This window comes from Lepidochelys olivacea (assembly GCF_965140295.1).
Source record: "Lepidochelys olivacea isolate rLepOli2 genome assembly, chromosome: 6".
Taxonomy (NCBI): Eukaryota; Metazoa; Chordata; order Testudines; family Cheloniidae; genus Lepidochelys; species Lepidochelys olivacea.
In genome coordinates, this window is record NC_140416.1 from 246027 (window position 1) to 265100 (window position 19074).

General features: G+C 66.6%; 2 protein-coding genes across 7 annotated transcripts; one reads left to right on the plus strand and one right to left on the minus strand.

Moving 5' to 3' along the window:
• Window positions 1-933: 933 nt before the first annotated feature.
• On the minus strand, window positions 934-6269 carry HCFC1R1 (host cell factor C1 regulator 1). 4 transcript variants are annotated; one of them, XM_084632496.1, is made up of 6 exons: window positions 6147-6269; window positions 3806-4038; window positions 3656-3718; window positions 1639-1818; window positions 1395-1529; window positions 934-1312 (listed from the first exon to the last, which is right to left on the minus strand). In XM_084632496.1, the coding sequence occupies exons 2-6, from the start codon at window positions 3946-3948 to the stop codon at window positions 1156-1158; spliced, it is 678 nt and encodes a 225-aa protein (XP_084488622.1). In that variant the 5' UTR covers window positions 3949-4038; window positions 6147-6269; the 3' UTR covers window positions 934-1155. The 4 variants fall into 4 exon arrangements, with proteins under 4 accessions (XP_084488622.1, XP_084488623.1, XP_084488624.1 ...); XM_084632497.1 differs by having other exon boundaries at window positions 6069-6193; XM_084632498.1 differs by lacking the exon at window positions 6147-6269 and adding an exon at window positions 4499-5003.
• Window positions 6020-16306, plus strand: THOC6 (THO complex subunit 6). Of its 3 annotated transcripts, none has more exons than XM_084632493.1 (13): window positions 6020-6138; window positions 9157-9272; window positions 9354-9418; window positions 9684-9787; window positions 10542-10579; window positions 10648-10696; window positions 10785-10856; window positions 12562-12664; window positions 12949-12998; window positions 13675-13737; window positions 14236-14346; window positions 15716-15844; window positions 16153-16306. In XM_084632493.1, exons 1-13 carry the CDS (start codon window positions 6034-6036, stop codon window positions 16234-16236), a joined length of 1089 nt encoding a protein of 362 aa, XP_084488619.1. In that variant the 5' UTR covers window positions 6020-6033; the 3' UTR covers window positions 16237-16306. The 3 variants fall into 3 exon arrangements, with proteins under 3 accessions (XP_084488619.1, XP_084488620.1, XP_084488621.1); XM_084632494.1 differs by having other exon boundaries at window positions 12565-12664; XM_084632495.1 differs by lacking the exon at window positions 6020-6138 and adding an exon at window positions 6391-6540.
• The last annotated feature ends 2768 nt before the right edge of the window (window positions 16307-19074 follow it).

The following is a 19074-nucleotide window of genomic DNA, read 5'->3' on the forward strand; positions in this document are numbered from 1 at the left end:
AATAATCTGGCCCCGCCCCGGGGGGGTGAACTGACCCTAACCCCGCCCTAGCCACGAAAACAAGTGTTTCTTTAATAAAGACAGTTTAGGTATGAAAAGAAGCCTGCTTGCTTAGCCTGGACGCCTGGGTTCTCTCCTGGCTCAGAGCCAAGACTCCCGGGCTCTGTTCCTCACTGTGCGTGCCTCGGTTTCCCCTGGCGCTAGCCAGTTATGACTCTCTGAGGGCGGCGTGAGGCTGGGGGGCCCCGGAACACCCTCCCCTTAAGAGGAACCCAGTTAATTCAGATTCAGGACGTTTACACTTCGCCATTCTGCTTTGGGTCAGACCTGCTCTGGGGGGAGACGGTGGCCAGCGAGGGATCTGTGTGGATGGTCCCCTCACCCTGAGCAGGGAAACGGAAACTGGATTCAGCCAAGGGCCGGGGCCACTGTGGTGAGGAAGCTCACTGCGCCAGGGGGCGGACAGTCTGGGGGAGAACTCGCCGGTGAGGGGCACTGAGGCAGGGCACAGTGCTGGGGGGTGGACAGTGGGTGGGGGAGGGAGAACTCACCAGCAGGGCAGCCACTGAGGCAAGGCACAGCGCTGGGGGTGGGCCGGTGTTGGGGGAGTGTCTGGCTGGGGGCACCTCTAGAGGGAAGCTCACAGCAGCAGGCTGTGTAGTCACTGGCTGGGGGCACTGTTGGGGGAAGCTCGCAGCGTTGCCGGGAGAGGGGACTATTCCTGGCTGGGGGGTTGCAAACCCCTTTCGAGCGCCTCACCTGCTTTGAACTCCCAGGCCGGGGGAGAAACGCTGTCCCCACCCTCTGCCTGGGGCGAGAAATCTTTCCCCAGGGGGGCTGGTCCCTCCAGCAGGGAGAGAGGGGACTCCTCCAAAATTCCCCCTCCCCGTGGGGGGGGGGGCAGCCCCCAAAACATTCCAGACCTCCCCAGCCTCAGGGCTCTCTCCTCCTTTATTGACTCCCGGGCAGCGGGCGAGGCGCACAAACTTCAGTACAGTTCATCTTGTGGTCGCAGTGGTGGGGACGCCCCAGCTCGGGGCACTGCTGCGGGGAAGCTCGCTGCGCTGGCGACAGGGTGCGTCCAGCCCCTGTGGGTCTGTCTGGGGTGAGTCCATACCCAGCGTCTCCCCAGCTGGGATGGGGAACGGTCCTGCATCACAGCTCCATCTCCTCCGGCCGCACCCCCTGCCCCCGGCCTGGGGAGAGCAGCGGGGGGGCAGCTAGGGCGCTGGGGGGCAGCATGAGGGTCCGGATGGAGTGGGGCACCTGGCTACCCGGGGGGGTCCACAGCACCAGCTCCGTCGCGGGGTTCCTGGGGCAGGGGAAGGAGACGGAAGTTAGATAACGCCAGCCCCTCCCTGCCCCCTCCTGCCCCTCCATGGGGCAATACTCACAGGTACTGTAGGAGGCCCGGCTCTGCCAGGCTGAGGGGAGTGCAGTCGGCCATGCTGAACTCCCCCTCCAGCACCACGCTGCCCTCCTCGGCCTCCGCCCCGCCGGCGTCCTCGCTCCCTCCAGCCGGGGGCAGCCTGGGGGGGGAACACACAGCGCTGAGATGCAGCCACCTCTGGGGCGAGTCCCCCGTTCCCCCCAGCACGATGCTCCCCCGCCCTGCTGCCCATGGTGCGCCCCGGGTACCTCTGCTCCGGCTGCCGGCAGCGGGCGTAATCCTGCACCCACTGCGGCCAGGCCGGGTCGGGCGCCGGGCCCCGGGCGGGGAACCCGTTGCCGCTGTAGACGTGGTCGTTCTCCAGGCTCAGCGTGTTGAAGCGGGCCGCCATCTTCTCCTCCGACAGGAACTGCTTTGGGCCGGGCTGCCTGCAGCGGGTGGGGAGGGAAAGGGGAGCTCCCACAATGCACTGCGCTCGGTCGCGCCAAGCTGGGGGGCTCTTGGGCTGCTGTGTGCCCACTTGCAGCGAGACGGGGGTTCCCAGCATGCATTGCGCACGGTCGTGCCGAGCCTTGCGTGCCTAAGCGCCCGCGTGACCAGTCCAGCCAAGCTGGAGAGCTCCCAGAAGCCATTGCACCACCTTACGCCAAGCTGGGGAGCCACCTAGCAGCTCTGTGTTCTTGGGGAACCGGGGGCAGGGCCCAGCCTGGCTGACTCACGAAAGACCTTCCCGCCCCAGCCTTTGCTTGAACCAAATCTGCACCAGAAGAAAGACGTACAAAAAGCAATGGAAAGGCTGTGGGAGACACCCCTAAACCCCAGGCTAAGGGGGACAGGAATAGGGAAACCCCCCTAGCCTCATCTGCATGGAAGATGGGACAAGGAGGCATCTCCATCAGCCTACAGAATGGAGATTCCAAGGCAAGGACCGCAGGGAACTCTGGGAGCAGAAAAGCAGGGCAGCACGGCATGATGGGGGATCTCTGCCCCAGATGTTAATGAACCCCCGCCTCCACGCCCTCAGCTCAGTGGTGATCAGAGCAATTCTAGTCATGAATCCTTTATTGGTATCCAAAATGGTGACGCTCCCTAACTGCATTGTGAGCTCCCTCCAGGGAACAGCGCCCACAGCCAGGAAGCTCAGCTCCTGTTGTCATGAGCAAAACAACTTTGGGATCCTCCCTTGAGCCATCCGTCTGCCCATAAACAAATCGAGCATCTCCCTTGAACCACTGTTCTTCCCCTACAAAACCCCGACCCACGCTCCAGCCCATGCTCTGCTAACTGGATCCAAACTCTGCAGCAGGTCCACTGGGACCCCAGCACTCCAGACCCTCAGCTACCACCGCCCCCTGGGACCCCCAATCGACTCCAGCTTCACGGAGTGGTGAGAACCCAGCTCTCTCGCTCTCTAGGTGCAGCCCCCTGACCCTGACGTGTGTGATCAGATAGAGTTTTCTAAATCTGACTTTTATAATCTGGATTTAAGATGATCACGGTTTGGTTTGGTTCCCCGGTGGTTATTACCTGGCAATAAATAACTTTCATGGTTAAGCCGGTTACGTCTCCGTCTCCCCCTCGTGGGGTTTTTTTTGGTTCCGCATTCGCTCTGCAGCAAGGCTCCTCGTCCCTAAGCTAAAGATCCCTGCAATGCCCCCAAATCCCCTGGGGTTTGCTCAGCCAGTGGGTTGCGGCCAGAACAATTGTGATGTGAAAGTGCTGATTAACCTGGTCCACTTGGGGTGGGGTGGGGGTGTGGGTGTGTTTTCACGGTGTTTTTACAGCCCTAGGGAACCGAGGTCCTGCAGGATCACGCCGTTGGGAGGGGACGTGCAGCAGGGAGAAGCAGAGCTCCGTATGAGAACACAAGGGACACAAGCAGCACGTTGATAGCTGTACACAACCCCCCTCCCCAAGGGTAACCCTAATAAATGAGTGAACCCCAAAGTAACGGGCAAAGCTGGTAACGGGTCTCCTGGGCTGCACTGCGCCTAGTCACATGAGGCCAGGAGCCTCCCAGAATGCATTGCACTGAGTTACGCCAAGAGAGCGGCCTCCCAGCAGGCACTGCCCCTGCTCATGCCAACCGGGGGAGCTCTCAGGAAGTCCCGCCCCCGGTCCTGCCAAACTAGGGATCCCCCAGCATGCACTGCAGCCAGGCTGTGGTGAGGAACCAGGCAGGGTTTAACCAGGAAGGGGGATGAAGGCCAATATAAGGGGGGACCCCCAGGCCTCCCCCATTGATGTCACCTCCCCCATACTCACTGCTCTTCCTTCTCCAGGCGGCGTTTCAGGGCCAGCGACGCCACGTGGGGCAGCTGGCGGATGCTGAAACAGGAGGAGAGAGTCAAAATCAGGGGGTCCCAGCGCCCCGTCCCAGCTCTTTCAGTCCCAGCAGCCCCCGCATACGCTCACCATGGCAGTGCCGTGCCGGTGAAGCTGACCAGCCCCTGATCCCGAGCGGCCCAGGGCATTCTGCGGGGCACCTCCTGCCTCCAGTCAGGGGTCGGGGCCGTGCAGCGGGGGGAGCCCAGCCACGGGCGGCGGCTCCAGCCCATGTCCGCCCCCCTAGGAAGGGGCAGTGATGGGGCTCGAGGTCACCGCCGCCCCCAGCTGCCAGGGTTGGGGACCCATCCGCGGGTCATCGCCTGGAGAGACAAGGGAGAGTTACACGCTGTCATAAATATCAAGGGAAGGGTAAACCCCTTTAAAATCCCTCCTGGCCAGAGGGAAACCCTCTCACCTGTAAAGGGGTAAGAAGCTAGAATAACCTCGCGGGCACCTGACCACAATGACCCATGAGGAGACCAGATACTTTCAAAGCTGGAGGGGGGGGGAAACAAAGGGTCTCTCTGTCTGTGGGAGGCTTTTGCCGGGGACAGAACAGGAATGGAGTCTGAGAACTGAGGCAGTAATCTAGCTAGAGACGCGTTAGATTCTGATTTCTTTAAATGGCTGCTAAAATAGGCTGTGCTGAATGGAATGGAGATTCCTGTTTTTCTGTCTTTTTGTCACTTAAGGTTTTGCCTAGAGGGACTCTCTGTGTTTTGAATCTGATTACCCGGTAAAGTATTTACCGGCCTGAGTTTACACAGGTGATTCTTTTACCTTTTCTTCAATTAAAATTCTTCTTTTAAGATCCTGATTGATTTTTCCCTATTCTTAAGATCCAAGGGTTTGGGTCTGTGGTCACCGATGCAAATTGGTGAGGATTTTTATCACGCCTTCCCCAGGAAAGGGGGTGTCGGGTCTGGGGAGGATTTGGGGGGAAAGCCGTTTCCAAGCGGGCTCTTTCCCGGCTATGTATCTGTTAGACGCTTGGTGGTGGCAGCCATGAAGTCCGAGGGGAAAAGGTAAAATAGTTTGTGCCTTGGGGAAGTTTTAACCCGGGCTGGTAAGAATAAGCTTAGGGGGTTTTCATGCGGGTCCCCGAGAGTTCAGAGTGGGGGAGGGATCCCTGACAGGGCGGCAGACACGCCCAGGCTGACGGGCTCGGCCGGCTCCCAAGGCGCAGGGCGCCAGAGGGACTGAGCTGCTGGGCTCCCAGCATGCACAGGGGGGGGTCACGCAGGGCCAGGGGCTCCCAGCATGCACCGGGGGGACCACGCCGGGCCAGGGGCTCCCAGCATGCACCGGGGGGGGCCACGCCGGGCCAGGGGCTCCCAGCATGCACCGGGGGGGTCACGCAGGGCCAGGGGCTCCCAGCATGCACCGGGGGGGGGCCACGCCGGGCCAGGGGCTCCCAGCATGCACCGCGCCGGGCCACACCGGGCCAGGGGCTCCCAGCATGCACCGGGGGGGTCACGCCGGGCCGGGGGGGCTCCCAGCATGCACCAGGGGGGTCACGCAGGGCCAGGGGCTCCCAGCATGCACCGGGGGGGTCACGCAGGGCCAGGGGCTCCCAGCATGCACCGGGGGGGGCCACGCCGGGCCAGGGGCTCCCAGCATGCACCGCGCCGGGCCACACCGGGCCAGGGGCTCCCAGCATGCACCGGGGGGGTCACGCCGGGCCGGGGGGGCTCCCAGCATGCACCAGGGGGGTCACGCGGGGCCGGGGGCTCCCAGCATGCACCGGGGGGGTCACGCGGGGCGGGGGGGGCTCCCAGCATGCACCGGGGGGGATCACGCCGGGCCAGGGGCTCCCAGCATGCACCGGGGGGACCACGCTGGGCCAGGGGCTCCCAGCATGCACCGGGGGGGGTCACGTGGAGCCGGGGGGGCTCCCAGCATGCACCGGGGGGGTCACGCCGGGCCGGGGGGGGGGCTCCCAGCATGCACTGCGCCGGGTCTCGTGGGGCCGGGGGGGCTCCCAGCATGCACCGGTGAGGTCACATGGAGACGGGGGGGCTCCCAGCATGCACTGCGCCGGGCCTCACGGGGCCGGGGGGCTCCCAGCATGCACTGGGGAGGTCACGCCGGGCCAGGGGGCTCCCAGCATGCACCGGGGAGGTCACGTGGAGCCGGGGGGGCTCCCAGCATGCACCGGGGGGGTCACGTGGAGCCGGGGGGCTCCCAGCATGCATTGCACCCACCCACAACCCCCTGAAGAGATGGGGCGGGCCCTCGAAAGGGGGCGTGGCTAGACGCAGGGGGCGGGGCTGCAGTTCCGGGGGCGCGCCACAGGCCGAAGTCAGCCCGCGCGCATGCGCAGAGCGACCCCAGGTGTAGCGGTTGGCACCTCGGCGCGTGGCTTCCACCGTTCGTCTCGCGATGGGGGCAGCGATTGGGTGGGGTTCGACGCATGCGCGGTACGGACCTGACAGAGATTTTTTTCGCACCGACCGGGGTCCTTTTTCTTACTCCCCTCCCCCCCGCCTCAGCGTCCTCAGGATTCTCCGCCACCACCTTCCTCCGGGATGCGTGCGCAGCCTCCCCCATCACGTGAGAGGAGCGGGCCAATGGACTGCGGCGGCGCGGGGCCTACTGGGAAATGTAGTCCTTGGCCTTCTGCTGGGACGAGACCGTCCGGCGCGTGGGGACTCCATTTCCCATCGGGCGTCGCGCGCGCTCGCTGCCCGAGCCGCTCCGGGCGGGCCCGCGCAGCCTGCTGGGAGCTGTAGTCCTCGGCCGGGGGAGACGCGGAGTGACGACGTCAGAGTAGCGCGACGCGGAGGCACGTTGTGTGAGGAGGCCTCATGGCACCTGGGGAGGTAACTGCAGCCGCAGCACAGGCAGAGGACGGGGGGAGGCAATCCCAGCATGCACCGGGCGTGGGGCTCCCTGGGAGCCCCCGGATTGGCGCGACCCGGACCCAGGGCAGGCTGGGAGCTCCCCAGGTTGGCGCGACCCGGCCCGGTGCAGGCTGGGAGCCCCCCGGGTTGGCGCGACCCGGCCCGGTGCAGGCTGGGAGCCCCCCGGGTTGGCGCGACCCGGCCCGGTGCAGGCTGGGAGCCCCCCGGGTTGGCGCGACCCGGCCCCGGTGCATGCTGGGAGCCCCCCGGGTTGGCGCGACCCGGCCCGGTGCAGGCTGGGAGCCCCCCGGGTTGGCGCGACCCGGCCCGGTGCAGGCTGGGAGCCCCCCGGGTTGGCGCGACCCGGCCCGGTGCAGGCTGGGAGCCCCCCGGGTTGGCGCGACCCGGCCCCGGTGCATGCTGGGAGCCCCCCGGGTTGGCGCGACCCGGCCCGGTGCAGGCTGGGAGCCCCCCGGGTTGGCGCGACCCGGCCCGGTGCAGGCTGGGAGCCCCCCGGGTTGGCGCGACCCGGCCCGGTGCAGGCTGGGAGTCCCCCGGGTTGGCGCGACCCGGCCCGGTGCATGCTGGGAGCCCCCGGATTGGCGCGACCCGGCCCGGTGCATGTTGGGAGCCCCCCGGGTTGGCGCGACCCGGCCCCAGCAGGCTGGGAGCCCCCGGATTGGCGCGACCCGGCCCCAGCAGGCTGGGAGCCCCCTGGGTTGGCGCGACCCGGCCCGGTGCAGGCTGGGAGCCCCCCGGGTTGGCGCGACCCGGCCCGGTGCAGGCTGGGAGCCCCCCGGGTTGGCGCGACCCGGCCCGGTGCAGGCTGGGAGCCCCCGGATTGGCGCGACCCGGCCCGGTGCAGGCTGGGAGCCCCCCGGGTTGGCGCGACCCGGCCCGGTGCATGCTGGGAGCCCCCCGGATTGGCGCGACCCGGCCCCAGCAGGCTGGGAGCCCCCCGGATTGGCGCGACCCGGCCCCAGCAGGCTGGGAGCCCCCCGGATTGGCGCGACCCGGCCCCAGCAGGCTGGGAGCCCCCCGGGTTGGCGCGACCCGGCCCGGTGCAGGCTGGGAGCCCCCTGGGTTGGCGCGACCCGGCCCGGTGCATGCTGGGAGCCCCCGGGTTGGCGCGACCCGGCCCGGTGCAGGCTGGGAGCCCCCCGGGTTGGCGCGACCCGGCCCGGTGCAGGCTGGGAGCCCCCCGGGTTGGCGCGACCCGGCCCGGTGCAGGCTGGGAGCCCCCCGGATTGGCGCGACCCGGCCCCAGCAGGCTGGGAGCCCCCCGGATTGGCGCGACCCGGCCCCAGCAGGCTGGGAGCCCCCCGGGTTGGCGCGACCCGGCCCGGTGCAGGCTGGGAGCCCCCCCGGGTTGGCGCGACCCGGCCCGGTGCAGGCTGGGAGCCCCCCGGGTTGGCGCGACCCGGCCCCAGGGCAGGCTGGGAGCCCCCCGGGTTGGCGCGACCCGGCCCCAGGGCAGGCTGGGAGCCCCCCGGGTTGGCGCAACCCGGCCCGGTGCAGGCTGGGAGCCCCCCGGGTTGGCGCGACCCGGCCCGGTGCAGGCTGGGAGCCCCCCGGGTTGGCGCGACCCGGCCCGGTGCAGGCTGGGAGCCCCCTGGATTGGCGCGACCCGGCCCCAGCAGGCTGGGAGCCCCCCGGATTGGCGCGACCCGGCCCCAGCAGGCTGGGAGCCCCCCGGGTTGGCGCGACCCGGCCCGGTGCAGGCTGGGAGCCCCCGGGTTGGCGCGACCCGGCCCGGTGCATGCTGGGAGCCCCCGGGTTGGCGCGACCCGGCCCGGTGCAGGCTGGGAGCCCCCCGGGTTGGCGCGACCCGGCCCGGTGCAGGCTGGGAGCCCCCCGGGTTGGCGCGACCCGGCCCGGTGCAGGCTGGGAGCCCCCCGGGTTGGCGCGACCCGGCCCGGTGCAGGCTGGGAGCCCCCCGGGTTGGCGCGACCCGGCCCGGTGCAGGCTGGGAGCCCCCCGGGTTGGCGCGACCCGGCCCCAGGGCAGGCTGGGAGCCCCCCGGGTTGGCGCGACCCGGCCCGGTGCAGGCTGAGAGCCCCCCGGGTTGGCGCGACCCGGCCCGGTGCATGCTGGGACCCCCCCCGGGTTGGCGCGACCCGGCCCGGTGCAGGCTGGGAGCCCCCCGGGTTGGCGCGACCCGGCCCGGTGCAGGCTGGGAGCCCCCCGGGTTGGCGCGACCCGGCCCGGTGCATGCTGGGAGCCCCCCGGGTTGGCGCGACCCGGCCCGGTGCATGCTGGGAGCCCCCCGGGTTGGCGCGACCCGGCCCGGTGCATGCTGGGAGCCCTCCGGGTTGGCGCGACCCGGCCCTGGCGCGGGCTGGGACCCCCCGGGTTGGCGCGACCCGGCCCGGTGCATGCTGGGAGCCCCCCGTGTTGGCGCGACCCGGCCCTGGTGCGGGCTGGGACCCCCCAGGTTGGCGCGGCCCGGTGCGTGCTGGGAGCCCCCCCGGGTTGGCGCGACCCGGCCCGGTGCGTGCTGGGAGCCCCCCCGGGTTGGCGCGACCCGGCCCGGTGCATGCTGGGAATACATGTCCCAGTAGTTGACCCCCTAACATGTCGCCCTCCCGCCCCCAGAGGGATGCCCAGCGCGCGCTGGAGCTGCTGCATATGACCGTTTTCTCCCAGAGCGTCTCGCCCTGCGGCAAGTACCTGGCAGCTGGGAACAACTATGGGGAGATCGCCATCTTCAGGTAACCCCCGGCCTGCCCCCGTCACCCCCTGCCCCTCCTGGGGCTGCTCCCCTCCGCTCACCCCCCTCTGCTCCCCCCCAGCCTCTCGGCGGCGCTGAGCTCCGAAGCCAAGGAGGAGAGCAAGAAGCCGGTGGTGTCCTTCACAGGTAGGTGCCTCTCGCGGGTGGGGGAGTGAGGGAGGGTTCCCAGCATGCACTGGGGCCACTTGCGCCAACCTGGGATGCGTCGTGCCCACTGTTGCCAAGCCAAGGGGTCCCAGAATGCATTGCACCAAGCTGGGGAGCTCCCGGAACGCACAGCACCCGGTCATGCCAGGGAGCTCCCATCACGCACCGAATCCAGCTGCCCCAGCTGGGGCGTCCCCCAGATGCCCTGCCCCGGGGCTGACGCCCGCCTTGCTCCCCTCCGCAGCCCACGACGGGCCGGTCTACGCCATGGTCTCCACCGAGCGGCAGCTGCTGAGTTCCGGTAACGGCGAGCTCAAGGCCTGGAACTGGAGCGACATCGTCAAGAAGGTGAGACGTGCCGCTGCCCTCCCCCACGTGTCCCGGACGCCTGGGTCCCTGCTGAGGCCGCCTCTCCCGCCCCGGGCTCCTGGGTCCCTGCTAACGCCACCTATTCCCGCCCCGGGCTCCTGGGTCCCTCCTAACGCCGCCTATTCCCGCCCCGGACGCCTGGGTCCCTCCTAACGCCGCCTATTCCCGCCCCGGGCTCCTGGGTCCCTCCTAACGCCACCTATTCCCGCCCCGGACGCCTGGGTCCATCCTAACGCCGCCTATTCCCGCCCCGGGCTCCTGGGTCCCTGCTAACGCCGCCTATTCCCGCCCCGGGCTCCTGGGTCCCTCCTAACGCCGCCTATTCCCGCCCCGGACGCCTGGGTCCCTCCTAACGCCGCCTATTCCCGCCCCGGACGCCTGGGTCCCTCCTAACGCCGCCTATTCCCGCCCCGGACGCCTGGGTCCCTCCTAACGCCGCCTATTCCCGCCCCGGACGCCTGGGTCCCTCCTAACGCCACCTATTCCCGCCCCGGACGCCTGGGTCCATCCTAACGCCGCCTATTCCCGCCCCGGGCTCCTGGGTCCCTGCTAACGCCGCCTATTCCCGCCCCGGGCTCCTGGGTCCCTCCTAACGCCGCCTATTCCCGCCCCGGACGCCTGGGTCCCTCCTAACGCCGCCTATTCCCGCCCCGGACGCCTGGGTCCCTGCTAACGCCGCCTCTCCCGCCCTGGACGCCTGGGTCCCTCCTAACGCCGCCTCTCTCCCTGGCAGGGGTGCAAGGAAGCCTGGAGCCGCAGACCCCCGTACAGGTGAGCCCCCCCGTCCCCCTGCCCCCACCCCCTTCGCTTTCACACTCCCGCTCTCTCTCCTGTGCCAGGAGCAGCCTGGAGGTGCCTGAGATCAACAGCCTGCAGCTGAACCCCAAGGTGAGCCGCCGTGCATTGTGGGAAGGGGGGGCACCCCTCGGTCCCCCAGACCCCCCTTACCTGCTGTCTCTCTGCCCTTCCCCCGCAGGATAACAGCCTCCTGCTGGCCGGGGGCGACTGCGCCGTGCACGCCATGGACCTGGAGTCCGGCGCCTTCACCGTGAGTGTGGGGGGGTCACCGTGGAGCTGGGGGGGCCATGGGAGCCTGTGGGTGCAGGGGTGGGCCACCAGGGGGAGCCCCCCCCTCGGTCACTGCTGGGGAAATGGGCCGGAACGCACTGAAACGGGAGGGTAGCGTCTGTCTGTCCCCGTCCTCCCGTCTGTCCGTCCTTGTCCTTCTGTCCCCGTCCTCTCGTCTGTCCGTCCCCGTCCTTCTGTCCCCGTCCTCTCGTCTGTCCGTCCCCGTCTGTGTGTGCCCGTCCTCCCATTCTCCCGTCCCTGTCCTCCTGTCCCCGTCCTCCCGTCTGTCTGTCCCCGTCTGTGTGTGCCTGTCCTCCCATCTGTCCATCCCCGTCCTCCTTTTCGCGTCCTCCTGTCTGTCCGTCCCCGTCCTCCCATCCCCGTCCTTCCGTCTGTCCGTCCTTGTCCTCCTGTCCCCGTCCTCTCGTCTGTCTGTCCCCATCCTCCCGTCTGTCCGTCCTTGTCCTCCTGTCCCTGTCCTCTCGTCTGTCCGTCCCCGTCCTTCTGTCCCCGTCCTCTCGTCTGTCCGTCCCCGTCTGTGTGTGCCCGTCCTCCCGTTCTCCCGTCCCTGTCCTCCTGTCCCCTTCCTCCCGTCTGTCTGTCCCCGTCTGTGTGTGCCTGTCCTCCCATCTGTCCATCCCCGTCCTCCCGTCTGTCCGTCCCCGTCCTCCCGTCCCCGTCCTTCCGTCTGTCCGTCCTTGTCCTCCTGTCCCCGTCCTCCCATCTGTCCGTCCCCATCTGTCTGTCCTCGTCCTCCTGTCCCCGTCCTCCCGTCTGTCTGTCCCCGTCTGTGTGTGCCTGTCCTCCCATCTGTCCATCCCCGTCCTCCTTTTCGCGTCCTCCCGTCTGTCCATCCCCGTCCTCCCGTCCCCGTCCTCCCGTCTGTCCGTCCTTGTCCTCCTGTCCCCGTCCTCCCGTCTGTCCGTCCTCGTCCTCCCGTCCCCGTCCTCCCGTCTGTCCGTCCCCGTCTGTCCGTCCCCGTCCTCCCGTCTGTCCGTCCTTGTCCTCCTGTCCCCGTCCTCCCGTCTGTCCGTCCTCGTCCTCCTGTCCCTGTCCTCTCGTCTGTCCGTCCCCGTCCGCCTGTCCCCGTCCTCCCGTTCTCCCGTCCCCGTCCTCCTGTCTGTCCGTCCTCGTCTGTGTGTGCCCGTCCTTCTGTCCCCGTCCTCCCATCTGTCCGTCCTCGTCCTCCCGTCCCTGTCCTCTCGTCTGTCCGTCCCCGTCCTTCTGTCCCCGTCCTCCTGTCTGTCCGTCCCCATCTGTGTGTGCCCGTCCTTCTGTCCCCGTCCTCCTGTCTGTCCGTTCCCGTTCTCCCGTCCCCGTCTGTGTGTGCCCGTCCTCCCGTCTGTCCGTCCTCGTCTTCCTGTCCCTGTCCTCTCGTCTGTCCGTCCCCGTCTGTGTGTGCCTGTCCTCTCGTCTGTCCGTCCCCGTCTGTGTGTGCCCGTCCTTCTGTCCCCGTCCTCCCGTCTGTCCGTCCCCGTCCTCCTGTCCCCATCCTCCCGTTCTCCCGTCCCCGTCCTCCCGTCTGTCTGTCCCCCTCTGTGTGTGCCTGTCCTCCCGTCTGTCCATCCCCGTCTTCCCGTCTGTCTGTCCTCGTCTGTCTGTCCCCTCCCCCTCTCTGTCAGTCCATCCCCATCCACCCCATCTGTCCGTGCCCCCCTGCCCACTCTCTCTCCCTGTCTCCCCAGCAGGAGTTTCGGGGGCACAGTGACTACGTCCACTGCCTGGCGCTGCGGGACCAGGCCCAGGAGTGCCTGTCGGGCAGCGAGGACGGCACCGTGCGCATGTGGGGTGAGGAGCCGGAGGACCCCCACGGCGCCGCCGTCCTGACACCCTGGCCCCATCCTGAGCCCTCGGGCGGGCCCGTGGGCCGGGGGAGGGGGTGGCTCGGAGCCTGGGGCCATCCATGTCCTCCGGGATGTGCAGGGACCCGTCCATGTGCCCCCCTGCCCCCGGCTGAGCGGTGAGAATGGCCCATCCCGCCACTGTCTCTCTGCCGGGGCAGGTGATGACTGGGGGGGGGGGGGGGGGAAGGAGGCCCTGCCCCCCCCCACACCGAGCTCTCTGTGTCGCAGATCTACGCACCGGGGCCCAGGTCCAGCTCATCGAAGTGCACAAATACGAGGTAACGACAGCTCCCCCCGTCCCCCAGCTCTAACCACCAGCCCCCACTCCCCTCCCAGAGCTGGGGAGAGAACCTGGCTCCCAGCCCCCCCCTGCTTTAACCCACCAGCCCCCACTCCTCTCCCGGAGCCGGAGAGAGAACCCAGGAGTCCTGGCTCCCAGACCCCCCTGCTCTAACCCACCAGCCCCCACTCCCCTCCCAGAGCCGGGGAGAGAACCTGGCTCCCAGCCCCCCCCGCGCTAACCCACCAGCCCCCACTCCCCTCCCGGAGCCGGGGAGAGAACCCAGGAGTCCTGGCTCCCAGCCCCCCCTGCGCTAACCCACCAGCCACCACTCCCCTCCCAGAGCTGGGGACAGAACCCAGGAGTCCTAGCTCCTAGCCCCCCCTGCTCTAACCCACCAGCCCCCACTCCCCTCCCAGAGCCAGGGAGAGAACCCAGAAGTCCTGGCTCCCAGACCCCCCAGCTCTAACCGACCAGCCCCCACTCCCCTCCCAAAGCAGGGGAGAGAACCCAGGAGTCCTGGCTCCCAGCCCCCCCTGCTCTGACCCACCAGCCCCCATTCCCTTCCCAGAGCTGGGGAGAGAACCCAGGAGTCCTGGCTCCCAGACCCCCCAGCTCTGACCCACCAGCCCCCACTGCTCCCCCCATAACGGGCCCTCGTTCCCCTCCCCCAGGAATGCAGCCGGCCCCAGCTCGGGAAGTGGATCCGTTGCCTGGCAACAGACTGTGACTGGATGGTGCGTGAGTTCCCAGCAGGGGGCGCTGGGGGCTCTGGTTTGGGGGCCCCCCCCCCGCTGCACCTGGGGTGGTAAAGTCGCCGTCTCCTGAGCTGTGGGGCTAGGGATCTGCTGGGACGCACCCCGCCCCGTGGCGCCCGGCCGGGGGGCTCCGGGGACGCACCCCGCCCCGTGGCGCCCGGCCGGGGGGCTCCGGGGACGCACCCCGCCCCGTGGCGCCCGGCCGGGGGGCTCCGGGGACGCACCCCGCCCCGTGGCGCCCGGCCGGGGGGCTCCGGGGACGCACCCCGCCCCGTGGCGCCCGGCCGGGGGGCTCCGGGGACGCACCCCGCCCCGTGGCGCCCGGCTGGGGGGCTCCGGGGACGCGCTGGGCCCGGTAGCAGTCTCCCCCTCCCAGCTGGCTGCGAGGGGTTGGCCTGAGACGCCGAGGCTCATGGGGTGCGGGGGGAGCAGGGCTATTGGGGGTCCCTGCGGCGTCTGACCCCGTCTCTCCCCCAGGTGTGCGGGGGGGGCCCGGCGCTCACCCTCTGGCACTTGCGCTCCGTGACCCCCACCACGGTCTTCCCCCTGCCCCACTGCCAGCAGCACGTCATGTTCTACCAGGACCTGGTGAGTGCCCCCCGGCCTGCACCCCTCGGCCTGCGCCAGGCCCGGGCTCCTCCGTGTCTCCTCCCCTCCGGTCCGGCCTCTTCCTGGCACACGCTTGGGTGGGCATCGCGTCCTTCCCCCGGGTGGGCAGGTGGGGGGCACTTCGGGGGGGCGTTTGTTCTTTCACCCAGTGGGCGATCCTTCCTTCCTTCTTTCGTTTTCTTCCCCCGTTCGTTGGTTCTTCCTGTTGCCCTGCGGGTTCGTTCGCGCTTTTCATTCAGTCGTTCTGCTCCCCGGTTCATTCGTTCGTTTGACTGCTTCATTCACGCGTTTTCTTCCCTCTTTCTGTTCCCTGATTTATTCCTTCGTTTGTTTTATTCATTCTTTCTAGCATTCATTCGTTCATCCATCCTTCCGTCCTGTTCCTCCATTTGTTCCGTTTCCTGTCCGTTCGCTCTTTTTTCCTTCTTTGCTTCTCTTTTATCGTTCATTCGTCACTGGGGTTCTTCCTTCGTTTGTTCTTTTCCCATTCGTTTGTCTTCATTTTTCTTTTCGTTCTTTCTTTCTCTTGCCTTCTTCCTTCCTTCCTCCCTCTGGGGCGCCTGGCACTGGCCACTGTTGGCAGACGGGACACTGGGCTAGATGGACCTTTGATCTGACCCAGTCTGGCCGTTCTTATGTCTATTTCCCTCTTCGTTCATTCTTTCGTTCTTTTCTCCGTTTGTTTTGGTTCCTTCTTTCTCTTGTTCTCTTCATTCATTCTCTTCTCCGTTCATTCACGCCTGCGTTCTGTTTTTCCTCCTTTCCTTCTCTTCCTCCATGTTTGTATTTACTTTTTCCCCATTCGTTCTGTTCTCCTGTTGGTTTGTTCATTGTTTTCTTTCTATTACTCCCTTCCTTCTTTCTTTTTACATTCGTTCTTTTTCTTGCCCTCTTCATTTGTGCCAGTCCTCTGCTTGTTCATTTGTTCGCTTTTTTAGTCAGTCCTTTGTTCTAGCCCTACCTTCCTTCCTTTTGTCGTTCTAGCCCCCAGGTCACTTTTTCACTCTTTTTTCCCCGTTCCTTCTCTCTCTCGTTTCTTCATTTGATGTCTGACGTTCTTTTCTTCTGTTCCTGTCCAGCCGCTCTGTTCCTGTGTTCGTCTCTTTGTTCGTTTGCCTTTTCGTTCATTCCTTGCGGCTTTTTCCCTCTTTGTCCCGTTCCCCCTTTCGTTTGTTGGTTCTTTTTAATGCTCTCGTCATTCAGTCTAGTCCCGTCTTTTCTCTTCTCTCCTCTCTCCTTCTATTCCCATCCCGCCACTCGTTCCAGGCCCCGCACGTTCATTGGTTCTTTCCCTCCGTTATCTCCCGAGGTCTCTCACTAACCCCCCCGCCCCGTCTCTGCCCCCCAGATCCTCTCCGCAGGGCACAGCCCGGCCATCAACCACCTGCAGATCAGTGGGGAAATCAGGGCTCAGATCCCCTGCACGCCCCGCTCCGTCCACTCGCTCTGTGTCAACGAGCGCTCCCCTGAGCACAAGGTAGGGGGCGCCCCACGCACATGGGGGGGCTGGAAGAGGAGTGGGGGAGGAGCTGGGAGGTGGGAGGGGCTGGGAGAGAGGCGGGGCCTGGAGCTGGGGAAGGGGCTGGAATTGGAGTGAGGGGAAGGTACCTAACTGGGGGGGCTTCGAGTAGAGTCAGGCATCTAGTCGGGGGGAGGGCAGGGGGCTGGGAAGAGGGGGGCTCTGGGGCAGGGACTCCAATGAAGCTAATCCAGCTCCAAAGGGGACCCCAGGGTCCTGGCCCCACTGACTCCCCCCCCCCCCCCGAATTGATCTGTCCCCCCCAGGTGCTGACGGCCGCTGGGAGCAGCCACAAAGTCGACGTCTTCACCAACTTCAGCTACCGGGCCTTCTCCCTCTGCTTCGCTTAGCTCCCCCCAGCACCCCGTCCCCCAGGACCCCCTGATCCCCTCCCCCAGCACCCCCAAACTCCTCCCCCTACCCACGATCCCCACCCCCAGGACCCCCAGTTCCCCTCCCTGACCCCCCACTCCCCTCCTCCCACCCCAGAGCCCCCCAGAACCCCCAATCTCCTCCCCCGTTCCCTTCCTCCCACCCCTAATTCCTGCCCCCAGGACCCCCCAATCCCCTCCCCCACCCCAGAGCCCCCCCAAGCCCCCTTTCCCTGCTCCCTTTTGGTTTTTTCTCTTCTGTTTGTTTTTTTTAATAAAATCCAGGCCCCCCCCCTACGTCTCTGTGCCTGAAGGGCTGCTGCGGCTCAGGGGTTTGGCTGGGAGATCTGGAGCCGGGCGGGGGGCGTGCACGGAGCTGTCGCCCCACAGATCTGGGGGTGCATTGAGGTGGCGTTTGACTTGGAGGGCAGGGAGCGCGTTTAGCAAACCTGTGTTACCCAGAGCTGTGTGGCGAGCCCCAGCCGGGCCCCTTGGCACGGGCTATGCAGCCGGCTCCACCTCTGACCTCTCTCCAGCCTCCCTGACTGCGCCCAGCTCTGGTGTGCGGCCTGCTGCCGTTTTTGTCACAGCTCGCGTTACAGCAACTCCGCCTCAGCCCAGGCCGCCAGGCTGGGGGCTCCGTCTGCCCGGAGCTGGGTGTATCTCGGTATTCGGCCTGGGGGACCTGGCTCCACGCTCATCCCCAGGTCGCTCTCAGCCCGGGCTGCGGGGAGCCGGCAGCTGCCTGGTTCTCCGGGGTGGGCAGCTCGGGGGGGACCCCGCGGAGGGGAACGGGGGCAACACTGGCGATCGCAGGGGGAGCCGGCCTGGATCAGAGAAGGAGCCCTGGGGGTCCCGGTCCCAGGGCTTCGCGCAGCAGCAGATGCTGGAGCTGAGAGTCTAAACATGGGCGGTTCTGTAACGGGTGTATCTGCGGGGAACTGGCCCAGGGAGGGGAGCCAGGCAGCAAATCCTCCAACAGCCCCCACTCTCCTCCCCCGATCCAGGGAGAGAACCCAGGAGTCCTGGCTCCCAGCCCCCTCTGCTCTAACCCACCAGCTCCCACTTCCCTCCCCGAGCTGGGGAGAACCCAGGAGCCCTGGCTCCCAGCCCCCCTGCTCTAACCCCTCTAGACCCCACGCCCCTCCCCGAGCTGGGGAGAACCCAGGAGTCCTGGCTCCCAGCCCCCCTGCTCTAACCCCTCTAGACCCCACTCCCCTCCCCGAGCCGGGGAGAACCCAGGAGTCCTGGCTCCCAGCCAGGCCATGGGGTGTGCTTTCTCTAGCGATTGCGTCGGTGACACAAACGTCACAGCCCAGGGAGGTGAGGACAGCGGCTTGGCTCCGGGAGGGGTGGAACTGAGCCAGCTTCCGGCCTCTGTCCCGAGGCAGCCTGGCAAAATCCACAGCCCACATTTTAGGGCTTTGGCTCTGCCGAGCTCAATGAGCATGTCAGTCTTCTGCCACGCCCCAGATTAACGAGGGAGCCTAATGATCGTCTTGGCTCATGTGTCCCGGGGAGCCTGGGGCAGCCCACGCTGGACATGCCCAGGGCAGGCTGCAGGGGGGGAGCAGATCCTCCCAACGACTGGTGGGTAACACTGAAGTTAAACTCCCCAACCCGTCACACACGGAGCTCCTGATCCCCCACCCTGGTTATGGAGAAGCTGAAAAAAGCAGCCACCCAGCCCCCTTTCCTGCCATCCCGTTCTCTGGTCCCAACCAGCACCGAGCTCCAGTCCAGGGAGAAGTTACATAAAATCTCTGCTGGCTACACAAAGTGCTCTTCTGACCCTAGGGCCAGCCACGTTGCCAGGTCAATAGCAGTCTGGATTTTACGCAAAGTACCGCGTGGACGGTCAGTCCTTCAGTGTCTAGCCCTAAAGGTTTCATAGGAAAGGGGTCTGGAACGGCTTCCAGGGGTCTGGAACAGCTTCCGTATGAGGAGAGATTAATGAGACTGGGACTTTTCAGCCTGGAAAAGAGGAGACTAAGGGGGGATCTGATAGAGGTCTATAAAATCACAGCTGGTGTGGAGAAAGTGGATAAGGAAGTGTTATTTACTCCTCATAACACAAGAACAAGGGGCCACCCAATGAAATTAGACAGCAGGTTTAAAACAAACACAAGGAAGTATTTTTGCATGTAACGCACTGTCAACCTGGGGAACTCCTTGCCAGAGGGTGTTGTGAAGACCAAGACGGTAATGGGGTTCAGAAGGGAGCTAGATAGATTCATGGGGGATCGGTCCATCAATGGCTATTTGCCAGGAAGAGCAGGGAGGGTGTCCCTAGCTCCTCTTTGCCAAGGTTGGGAAAGTCTCTGTGCCGTACCCCACTACGAACACCAGGGAGCACCTGGATGCACAGGGATGTGTGTCTGCGCCATATCTCACTGCTGCCACCAGGGGGCAGCTGTGTGTGTGGGCACCCTTGGCACTAGCCCACTGCTGCCACCAAAGGGTGCCACGTGCCTCGGGGAACAGGGTGGGGATAGTGTGTCGGGGTGTCAGGGTCCCCATTTGCTGAGTGACACTTGGCTGGGGTGGGGGGGTGGCTGGGTATTAACAGGGAGGGAGGAGGCTGGGGGGTGATGACACAGGTGGGCGGGGGGCATGCTGGGGAGGGAGAAGTGTGGAGTGAAATCACCCAGAGCTGTGTAAGAGAAGCCAGTGGAAAGGCAGGTGTCAGCACTGGGAGCCAGAAGGGGGCAAATAGCAGAGATGGGCCAGCTGTTGGGTGTGATTTCAGTGCAGGCTGAATTGTCTACCCCCCCCCGCCAGCACTCCATCCCCCCATTCCTCACTACACACAACCCT

Excerpts from the sequence above, each read along its gene's own strand:
- HCFC1R1 (XM_084632496.1), bottom strand. The coding sequence starts at position 3,948 with ATGGGCTGGAGCCGCCGCCCGTGGCTGGGCTCCCCCCGCTGCACGGCC. Across the intron at positions 1,530-1,638 it reads TGCCGGCAGCCGGAGCAGAG|GCTGCCCCCGGCTGGAGGGA; the intron begins GTACCCGGGGCG and ends TTCCCCCCCCAG. Across the intron at positions 1,313-1,394 it reads CCGGGCCTCCTACAGTACCT|GAACCCCGCGACGGAGCTGG; the intron begins GTGAGTATTGCC and ends CCCCTGCCCCAG.
- THOC6 (XM_084632493.1), top strand. The coding sequence starts at position 6,034 with ATGCGCAGAGCGACCCCAGGTGTAGCGGTTGGCACCTCGGCGCGTGGC. Across the intron at positions 10,697-10,784 it reads GCCTGCAGCTGAACCCCAAG|GATAACAGCCTCCTGCTGGC; the intron begins GTGAGCCGCCGT and ends CTTCCCCCGCAG. Across the intron at positions 10,857-12,561 it reads TGGAGTCCGGCGCCTTCACC|CAGGAGTTTCGGGGGCACAG; the intron begins GTGAGTGTGGGG and ends CTGTCTCCCCAG.